Genomic DNA, 11,160 nt, shown 5'->3' with positions numbered 1-11,160 from the left:
GAGCAAATACAAAACACGGTTGCCAAAGGAACTGGGACTTTTTCACCCTGATGGGAAAAGTCTAGACTAAAATAAATGATGTGGCACTAGAACAGGATTGAAAAACTGTAATTGTTTAGGAAAAAATGCTAACTCCTTGGGTGCCTGAAACATGCATCTGCCACTGGCTCTCCAAGTGTCTCTTAAAGAGCTGTGGGTAGAGCAATAACAAACTGATATAAAGAAGTGATATATCCTTTTGGTTACCATTTCCAAAATAAGCATATACAGACTTTCACTTTTCCCTTTAAATACTGCCACAGTTTAGACTGTAGTCACTCCACCTAGGAAAGACTATGTAAGTCAAAGCACAGCATGTAACACTTCTCCAAGATGATGCACATTTGACATGCATTCCAAAGGGAGAATGCCAGGGGAAAAAAAAGAAAAAGCAAAAAAAAACCCACCACCACCAACAAAAAATATTTCCTTTTGAACCCACACCTCTTTGAGATGCTTTCCAGGTGTGGGAGAATTAGTACATGTATGCACTCCATGTAGTTTGAAATACAGAACTATAACAATCTATGACCATATTACAGATAGATATGTACAGATACATTGCATATTTCTATATACACAATATGAGAAACCATTTTTATTGTACTCTAAATTTCCAGTGCCAGAAGTCTACTAACATAAAAGATGCCCAACTCAGAACATGCCCCTGCCTCCAAGAATTGCTTGCAGTTTGTTCCCAGCACCAGGTGGCACTAGGCAGCTTCAGAGAAAACTCTTCAGCATTCCCAAGCAATCTGGGATTCATCTTTTCCCCAGTCTAGGTACTTTATAATACCTTTGCCTCTTCTCTGCTCTTCCTCCTGAAGGAAGTTAAGAAGCATCTAAGAATTACATGCAACATACACCAAAGAAATTACTTATATGCACTAAGTATGGCAGGGGCAAAGCAAAAGTTGATGAATTTTCATGTACTATTACCAACTTACAAAACCCTTCCCAAATGAATTCTAAACTTCCCCTCTAGAGCTTGTGGGCAGACTCTTCTGAGGCACTTTAAGAAACAGCTGTTTGTTTTACCTAAAGGACACTCTGCAGTGCAAAAAGTATAGCACTGCTCCAGAATAATTTTCAGGCTTTGAGTAAAATCAATTCACAAGCTGTAAATAATGCCATATATAGCCAAAATCCCAGTTTTCAAATATGAACCAGTGTTCATAGCCTGCAGCAATGTTTGTGCAATACAGACACTTACCTTTGGGTTTTCTTTCACTGTTGTCAAGGTTCAAAAACTTTCTCTCTCTCTCCGTGTCCTCATTTCTCAGGCGGTTTAAAATACCCTCCAGTGTTTTGACAATATCAGAGAATGAAGGACGCAACTTTGGATCCATCTGTGAATGCACACAAATCAAGAAGAGTTCATGTGGGTTTGTCCAGGCTATTCTTACTTACACAGTGGACAGACAGAGGGATAATCTGAAGGAACTGAGGAAATTCAAGACTGTTTTAAGAAGTGTATTGTCACTGCAAAAGAAATTAATAAAGCAGGGGAAAAGTAGTATTCTTTCCTAGTTTAAACTCTCTCATTTTGTGATCAAGTTGTAAACGCTCCATGAAGAAGATGCATTTTAGATTGAAAAGGTGTAAAGCTGTTAGATTCAGGGCTTGCAAGGGGGGTTGGTTTGTTTGTTTCTTTGAAAAAGCTTTCATAGTTCAAGGATTTCTTTCTGGACTCCCAAATTATCAAAGATTATACATCAACATTATTTCAAAAGGATTAAAGTTTGTGATTCTTCCATCATCTCCTTGTGGATTTAATTAAAACCTACCTAAATAGCATTGCTGATTTTGAAGTTTAAAATGTTGCATCTTTCTATCTGTTAATGAACCTTACTGGGTGTACTGGTCTGTCTTGTGGGGAGCAAGATTGCTTATATCATTTGAGAAAGTAATACAATAGTAAAACATCCATCTTTGCCAAAGTAAAATAACACACACACACACACACACACCCCCCCGGCATCAGTATGCATTCTATTTGTATTTATCAGTATGCATTTATTTATTCACCCTAGTAGGAATGGATCTCTAAGTCCAAGCCTAACATTATACTAGAAGGCAAGCAGCTCAATACAAGTAGCAACTTAGAAGATATTCCTTCATTTTGAGCACTGACCCTGTATATAGGTTACAGGTTTAACTACTGTAGGTAGCAATTTGTAATTCAGCAGCTGAAAGCTAATGTCATTACACTATTAAAAAAGATTCTGCTTGAGCTGATTCCTGTTTCCAGCCCTCCAAAAGCTTTTTCAGAGCAAACAAGCCCAGACAGATCTCACCTCAGGTACAAAGGGAACAGTGGTGCTTTGTACACAGCAAACCCTAAAGACCTCCCTGACACTGCTTTGCAGGTCCTACAAGATGGATCTTTCTGAAGACAAGTGGTATGATCAGCAATGCCAGAACACCTTCTAGCAACACAGGGTAAAGGGCTAAGAATTCATATACACAGTAATAAAAAAACAAACCAACCATACTTGAAAAGCTCAAGACCAGCAAAAAAGTTGTTCAATGCAGCAGCTGGAATTTCCTGGCATAGAAAAACCCCATCTTTTTCTGCTTTCCTTATTTCACTGAAAGAGTAGGGCAGGAGCAACACGAAAGCACACACTCTGTACTCCGGCAAATTTACTAATTTGGGAAGTTTAGGGAGTTGTTGCAAGCTATGGAAGTAAGAAGAGTTCTCTGGCTATTTTAGTTTGTCTAGGAAAGATCCAGGACAAGAGAAGCAATGGAGAAGGAACTTAGAGCAACATTTGCCTCTTCCATCCCTAAGCAGTCCAGATTCTGCTCAAATGGAATAGAAGGTTTTCCTTCAAGGCAGCAGCTGCCCACAGCTCAGCTTACACTGCTAAGCTTTTTGCATGATATTACATTATTAAGTTTATGAGTGTTCACACAAGTAAGCTTATAGCTGATCAGCAGCCTTATGTTTTAGACTTCCCTGCATGCACCCAAATACTTTATAACAGTAAACTGAAGACATTTTAATCCACTACTTGTACATGTCAGGTTTTACTGGTTTTCTTAGGCTGCCCTTAACCCCCAGGGCTTTGTACATTACTTCAGCTAATCAGCTGAGCTATACAGTTTACACTTTGTTGACCTAAATAATAAAAAGCGATATAAACATCCATGTCTAAAAGCAGATTATCACATGGATCACCTATTACTGAAGCACACTTAGGCAGGTATAAGAAAACTTTATCAGTTCACTGCCTTTTCCTCCCTACTAGGTAAGCAGTGAGTTACAGCATGCCCCACACTGAAATCAGCATATTAATGGCTTGATCACAAGGCAGTAATTTCCACTTTCAGTTCAGGGAAAGGATGTTTATTATACAGGAGCAGCAGTTGACAGTAATCAGCCAGAGAAAAAATGTTTTCTCTGAACACACCAAATTCTTACATGAGAATATAAGATCAGTCACTTGCCTTCCTTCATAACTAGTTTTACTCTGAATTTCACCTGTGCTGAAAAACTGCTTTGAATCATGCATCATGTGTGTAGATGCAGTGCGATTTCTGGAGTCTGCAGGTGGGAGTTGAGATTTCCAAAGTCAAATCCTACTTCTAGCCAAACCCTTTAGTGCTTACGTAGTCAAAACACTTCATAAACATGACTCACATGTACCACTGTCCTGGTGAAGCAAGTTGCACTGCACTAAGGTGAAATCAGAGGAGTGAAGAAGGTGAAATCTCAGGAGTGAAGTAGTTTGTCCAGAGTAAGTTCCACAAATATCCTTAGAATTAAATTATGCTATCTTGTGTCAAGAGTGGCAGTCCCCCCTGCCTGCTCACATCCTTACCTTTATACCATTCCCCTGAGCATGTGCATTTGTACTGATACAAAGTGAAGAGGGAGCTCAGGACAAAAATAAGCATCAAGAGCATGGAGAGATGAGACTTTTCTTACAAACACTTGCACACAGTGCAGGTATTGGCTCCAGTGTGAACTCACTGCAGAGCCCTGGTCATAGTTTTGTTTAGTAACATTTTTAGAAGTTGCCTCAACTTGAGTTGTGCAAACTGGACATTCCCAACCTCAGCTGAATCTGGTGGAAGCTCAGCTCCCCTTACTTCATAGAAACTGGTTTACTATACAAAGGCACTAACAACCTCTGTTATGGGATAATGCACAAGAGGTCTACCTCCTTGGAATTCTCACAGGAGCCATGAAGGTGTGCACTATATCATAATTTTACTTGAATAATGGGCAGAATATTTACTCCATACAGCACATTGCCTATAGCCTTACTGATATTCAGTCATTTGGGTCCAAGTTTGCTTTTTTGGAACACAGGCTAGAGATTTAGAGGTTTATCCCACTTTCCAAAAAGGCATCATATAGACTTTAAAAGTAGTTTAGTGCCTAGTCTTGATTCTGGAGAGGGTTTTTTTTTGCAAGGGCATGTAGGGATAGGACAAAGGGGAATGAATGTCTTTAAACTGAAAGAGGGTACAATTAGATTAGATACTGGGAAGACTTTCATCCCTGTGAGGCACTGGCACCCACTGCTCAGAGAGGCTGTGGCTGCCTCATCCCTGGCAGTGCTCAAGACCAGGATGGACAGGACTTGGAGCAACCTGTTCTAGTGGAAGGTGAGGCTGCCTGGGGCAGGGAGATTGGAATGAGATGATCTTTAAGGTCCCTTTCAACTCAAACTTCTGTGTTTGTATGTGTGTGTATGCGTGTGTGTGTGATTTGTCTCCCCTGTTTGTGAGAACAACTCAGAATTCTTTCTTCATGGCTCAATAGGCCTGTTCACAATAACAGCTGGATTTTTGTGAGCCTGAGGGCCAGCCAGTGTCAATAGCATACAACTGGTTATGATCAGCCTGAGCAGCCTGCAAGAAGCTGTTCAGTGCACCAGACCTGTTTGTTTGGCATGACAGAACACAGAATTGCAAAACCACAAGACAGACCTTTTTGCAAGGAAAGGTTTATGAAAACTGAAGGGGACTTTCTGGGTCATCAGTATTTATGCTGCTTTTATAGGTAGGCTCTTCAAGTTTCTTTTGTAAATGCTTTAAGCTCTATCTTCAAAAAACAAGGAAGATACTCACGTTACAGCAGTTGAAGGCCAGCTGGAGGAAGTCAGGAGGACAGTCTCCCACCATGTGCTGGAAGGCATCATAATCTAATCCAAAATTCTGTATAAACCAGAACATAGCACAGAGATATAAATAAGGCCTGCTATCTGGCCCAAAGCATCTTCTTTTCAGTGGGTCATATATAGAGTGTTATCAGGAATAACCACGAACACCATCTCTCAGCAGCCATATACAGAGTGTTTTGAGAAAACTTCATGCACAATACAAATTGCAGCTTTCCCAAGGGGGATTACATTATACAAGGTATCTGTCTGAGAATGAGGTGACTTCAAAACCCATTCTTCTTCCTGGACTCAATTCAAATCCATTGCAGTTGAAATATTGCTTCCAGATCCATACAGGCAACATTTTGCATTATGATGTTTTACCCTGGCGACTTTCACCGTGTAAATTAAAAGCCTGCTATAAAACCAGAGGCTTTGCTATGATTAAAATTTACCAATTCAAATAGTTAAGTTTTTCAATTTTCCAGTGGATGTTAAGACTGGTAATACAAATTATTCAGTTCCTTAAATGCACTATAAAATCTGAAGGGCAAGGAAACAAAAGGATCTGTTATTTACTGCAGCTGAAGACCTAAGCAATTTTGCATTTTCAGAACCAGAGGGGGATAGACAATTTGGAAAACCCCCAATACAGGGCCAAAAGCTGCCCTGCAGATGGGACTCAACTAAAAGGCAAGTGAAGTAAGAAGTATCTCATCTGATTTGTCAATTCTAGCTCAGATCCATGGTGTTTAGCAGAGTCTGTGCAAAAATAAGGGTGAGCTTATTTTAGCTGCTGCTAGCATAGCTCCTGGCCCTTTCACAAGGAGGGCCTGCTTAGTGCATGCAGTGTGCCAGAAGTGCTCTGCTCCAAAACTGGCAAGAAGTCTACATGAGCTATCACTCTACAAAAGGAAGAGTTTGTGCTGCAATGCTCTCAGTGTTCTGCCAGTTAGGGACAGAAAGGATTTCCCATGAGGACTGCAGCTGGACAAAGTCTCTGTGAGAGTGTCTTCAGTGAAGCTTCTTACAATAACAGCACAGAAGAACAAAAGCCTTTTACAGGCTATTTTTAATGCAACACCTATTCATCGTATCTTTGGCAGCAGTGCCAGAAGTTCTAAAGGCCAGCCATTATCATGGCATACTTACCACCTCCCACTGATGTTATAAACGTTAACCACTTACCTCTGTGCGAGGGAGATAGTCTGGATCTGCCTGTATTCTTGCTATAATCTCACACAGAATTATACCATAGGAGAACACATCCGCCTGAGAGAGGAAAAAATACAGACACATTGTTCAGCTCTGAATGCTCAGTGTTCTTATCTGCCACTCTTCACCCCAAATGGTTATCATGAAACAACTAAACCAACACCACAGCCTTACAACACTAAGTAACTGCATTATAGTGAAAATTTTCCAAGCAAAGAAACACATGCTCACAGTAAAGCATTCTTGTTGCAGAAATAGCAGTAACTTTATAACTCTTTCAAGAAAATAAATTAAAAAAAAAAAAAAGGAAAAAGAAAAAATCCCACCAAACCATAAATAATCCTTTGCATAAAGAACAGTGCAGTCGCATTTGATGTCTTAACAGATGGGAGTAATAAAAACATAGCAAAACCATGACATGCCTCTTTATCACTGTGGTTAGAAAGATGGGTTTGGAATACACAGGATCACAGCTTATGCAGAATATTAATGCTGGCTTTAAGAAAAACTTCTGTCTTCTCACAGTTCAGTACCTCTGACAAAACAGTGTCTTTCCCAAAGCTTGAGATATCTAGTAACACTGTATACCAGCATCAATTTCCATTGAAATTTCCATGACGCTTACTAATCCCTTATCTGACTACCCTTGGAGCTGCACAACTCCTCAGATTTCCACCCACCTGATTTATCATGTAATAAAATTTAGGAAAACATGGAATACAAGTCTACAGAGGAGAAGCCGACATCCCTCATCCCTTATGCATCAGACAGGCTTATGTCATCTTTTATGCTGATGAGGTGTGAGACCCGCTTTGTCTTTAGTCCTCCACACCCTAGGGTTAGTGAAGAATGTGGCACCATGGATTTGGGTGCAACATTATTAATTTAGGTCAACTGGAACTGTTAAAAAAGCTTTGAAATGCTAATTATTACACTCATTACTGATTTAGCTACTGCTTTCCTGCAAGTTAAAAGTACCACCAATTAAACAGATTGAGTACTAGTTATAAAAAGGTGCAGGATGTGGGCTTTCACACAGAAAAACTGTGAGAAAATCCTGTGTAAAGAAGAGCTTGATTAAAAACGCTACTTCTAAAATCCAGTGTGATCTGATCCTCCTCTGAAGAAAACATTTCCCAATGCCACAAATAGGAAAATTTAGAAATACCTTTGGAGAACATTTTTAAAGGTATCTCTACCTTGAGAAAGGTTTATTTATTTTTATTTATTTTTTAATTAATATAATTACAAAAGTTTCCACACAGACCTTTTACTTATACCCAGATTTCACTAATGTATGGTCAGGGAAGCAACCTCACTATATCTCTCATAAGACTTGTGTTAGGTCGACAAGTCATTACCATGTATTTCTACATGTGGGGTGTTTCAGAATAGAAGTAGCATAACAGTGAATTATGCTAAAGGTAACTCTATTTCCATATAAGAATCAACACCATGAATTTAAAATAGCTATTCAACTACACTTTCTCTTAGTCTGAGTGGCCTCAATACAGAAATGTCACAAATTAAAATAACAGTAATTTTAGTAGTATGAAAACTTTAAATCTTGTATACAGCTACTGAAGAGAAACATCTGACAATTGAAGTCCATTTATATCATGTACCTACCTTTTCATTGTAAGGTTCATCTCTGAGAACTTCTGGTGCCATCCAGAAGGGTGAACCCACCACTGGTAACTTCTCACTATATAGATATGGGATAGATGGAGGGAAAGGGAGGAGACAGAGAACCACCATTAATTAAATGCTCAGGTATGCTACTAACTTTCACATAATTCCAAGTATCTGAGAAGCTTTCACTAGAGGGAAGTCAATACAAGTGGACTCTACAACATACTGTACACTGATTTCCCACTGGAGTCATGCAATAGCAGGAGGAAAATGCAAAAGAAAAAGAAAGCTTCAGTCAGCTGCTCATATTTTATTTCCAGTTTCTAACCACTTTAAAAAAACAAATTATTTTAAGGTCATGGCTGTTCAATAGCTGGGTTTCCAAACTCTTGGCAGAGATGGCTCCTTCATTTGTACATAGAAAGGTTTGTGAAAACCAGTACAGGCTAGATGTCAAGTTCTCCATTTATGCAGCAAGCCATGCAGGTATCCATCCCTACGTGTATACCAATAAGCAGCTCTGAAGGGATCCAGCACAGCCTGCTTGCAAACTGTGTTTTTATAAGAAGATTGACCAGATGAATCCTTTAACAGGGAAAAACTAGAAGTAATCAGAATAGAGCAGATTTGAAAAATTTGCAGTATTTCTATATGGCTTAATACTAGAGCCTTAAAAAAGGCCTCCAGCTTGCCACCCAGCTGACCCTGAAGTTAAAAACCACATGAAAGGCCTCTGAAGGCCTCAAAATAGCACAGCTTGCTAGCCAGCAAACTGGAAACAACAAACTGCATTTGAAAACAGAGGTAAAACTGACATCAAACCAAAGTGGTGGCTAACAACAATTATATTACGTCATTTGTTTTAGGCTCAAGCTCCCTTAACTGTAGTTATGACTGTACTCTTGGTTTTCAGGGCATCTCAAAACTGGTTATTAAGAACACCTTAAGGCAGGGGTGCCTTCCTGATTTTGTTATGGATTTGTACAAATACAGCTGAAGCTGTCAGCACTTTAAAGGGAAGAGATTCCACACGAGTGTACAAGGTACACACTGGCTGTACTTCGTGGTAGTTTGGAAATTAAGATGTCTACTTTCTTAAGCTTTTAGATCAGTATTTCATCAACATTAATGCAAGCCCTCAGACCTCCCAAGACACAGCTTGAGGATATGTGCAGTTTAAAAACAGTGCAAAACTGAGATTGACTTTTATTGTTTTCTTTGCAGTCAAAAGAGCTAGAAGGCTTTTCATTTTAAACAGAAGCACACACTGGAGAAAATCTGACAGCATATTTCACAGCCAGAATACCCTGAAATACACAAGTCAATATACAGAGAGAATAATGAAATCCTTGTCCTTGATCTCCCTAATGAAGGGATGACAAAAGGACTATTTCCAATTGTGACAATAGCTTGTGACAGTCACCTGTGCATTCCTCACATGAGTAAGATTATAATTTCATCCTAGGGAGAGCAAAATGGTGAGCTGCTGTTGGACAGTAATTTTAATATCTCTGTTATAAACCTAGACCTTAACAACTAACCCAGAGGTTAAAGAGGATAATACTGAAATAGCACTGAATATTGTTTATGAAAATGGAAGAAGCCAATTAAAGTAGTTTGGAATGAACAGGGGACATTTATTACTAAATCATCCCAATCCAATAATGGCCTCAGGAATCTGGCTCATCAGAGCTTCTGACCTACAATCACACTGCAACTCTCACTGTATTTATCTCACTGTTCACGTACCTGTGATCAGGAATTTTTTCTGCTAAACCAAAGTCTCCCACTATTGCTGAGTATCCATTCTCATCATGTTTTATTAAGCAGTTCTGTGGAAAAAAAACAGAAGAGTTATTGTCTGGGCATGAAACCCATATACCATTTGTTTTATTTATTTTTAATCTGGGACAAAACTGCAAGGTGTTGTTTGGAAGACATTCACCTGTGAGAAGCTTTTGTCTGAAAGCGATCACCCTTTTCCCCTACCCTCCCCCCCTGCACAATCACATGTCTGTCAAACTTAAGATGCAGCAAACTGCATTACACTTGGTTAATAATCCACTTAAAAACTTGCTGAGAAAGCAGGCAGCCACAGGCAGCACGTACCCACTTAGGTTCTAGCAAGAATTAAGATGATTTAGCTCTCTTACAGCTCAAATATGCAATACATGAGGTTCACTATAACACCTTCAATTTTCTCTTTACAACTTGCCTGCACCTGACCAGAATACAAGACCACAGCAGGCTCTAAATGCCTTTGTATATTTTTCTACATTAGCTATTGAAAAGGAACTCACTGCTTTGCAGTAGATTTTCATCAGAAAAATACATGCGACAACGTTATATGTGCATTTGAAGTCTCAAATATAATTCTTTATTCTATGGTACATCATAAAACATGATTTAAGGGAAAAGTCTAGTAGGGAAAAGCTGCCTATCTTTTCCATTCAGATGTGACCTCCAGTGTCAGGAAGGAGGGCAATTTAAGGACACACATATAATTCTGTTCTGGCAGCATCACACCACACACAGAGCATTAGCCATTTATTTTTGTTACTTATTTAAAACTCTCAGAAATATGCTTTGACCATTCCAGTACCGCATTTTTTCCCTTCTCACCAAGTGAATCGAGAGCCGACTTCGCCAAGTTCTTTTTCTGTCCTGCAATAGGTGCAGCAAGACAGAGAATTCATTCCCTTACCACATGCCTTGCTCTGTATCCTTCTGCAGGCAGTACAATAGCAGTGACAGGCAGCAAAACCACTGCCGACTCCTACAGAGTGGTACCCTGCATTAATTAGCTAAACAGCAGGAAACACTTTCTAGCTTTATTGTGCTTGGATACACAAAAGCCCCTTGCTGACCCCAGAGCATTAGCTTGTCTGCATAATGCAGCTACCAAGAAAAGAGAGTCCCTTGTCTAAAAGATCAAGTTCAGGTCATCACTGTTTACATTATTCAGAGATGATTGTGGCTCAGGCCATGAAGTGAGTTTTCTTCCTGCCAATTAAAAGGTTAAGCAAGCCATTCCTGCCATCATGTAAAGAAAATGCATGCCAGCCTCTTGAAACACATGCCAGGCTCCTCAGAAGCAAAGTTTTATTTGTTTAGCATGACTGAAGTATAGTAAGTACAGTTAGTTTGGGGATTCATA

The 11,160-nt window shown here is 39.5% G+C and overlaps 2 protein-coding genes across 6 annotated transcripts in view; one reads left to right on the top strand and one right to left on the bottom strand.

The window, feature by feature from the left end:
• The window catches only part of AKR1A1 (aldo-keto reductase family 1 member A1), a 455,840-nt gene that overhangs the window by 294,183 nt on the left and 150,497 nt on the right, over window positions 1-11,160 (top strand). The window lies entirely within an intron of this gene.
• TESK2 (testis associated actin remodelling kinase 2) overlaps window positions 1-11,160 on the bottom strand; it is a 119,879-nt gene that overhangs the window by 5,564 nt on the left and 103,155 nt on the right. For all 5 annotated transcript variants that reach the window (XM_061344932.1, XM_061344933.1, XM_061344931.1 and 2 more), the window contains 5 exons: window positions 9,753-9,835; window positions 8,001-8,076; window positions 6,345-6,428; window positions 5,125-5,211; window positions 1,253-1,388 (listed from right to left, as the gene is read on the bottom strand). In XM_061344932.1, the coding sequence (XP_061200916.1) occupies window positions 1,253-1,388; window positions 5,125-5,211; window positions 6,345-6,428; window positions 8,001-8,076; window positions 9,753-9,835 (466 nt within the window). The remainder of the gene's footprint in view (window positions 1-1,252; window positions 1,389-5,124; window positions 5,212-6,344; window positions 6,429-8,000; window positions 8,077-9,752; window positions 9,836-11,160) is intronic.

This window comes from Neopsephotus bourkii, unplaced genomic scaffold (assembly GCF_033783945.1).
Source record: "Neopsephotus bourkii isolate Nb327-2 ecotype Australia unplaced genomic scaffold, CSIRO-AGI_Nbou_v1 NB_234, whole genome shotgun sequence".
NCBI classification, from domain to species: domain Eukaryota; kingdom Metazoa; phylum Chordata; class Aves; order Psittaciformes; family Psittacidae; genus Neopsephotus; species Neopsephotus bourkii.
Note: the sequence above shows the minus strand (reverse complement) of the source record. Positions and strands in the feature narration are given on the sequence as shown.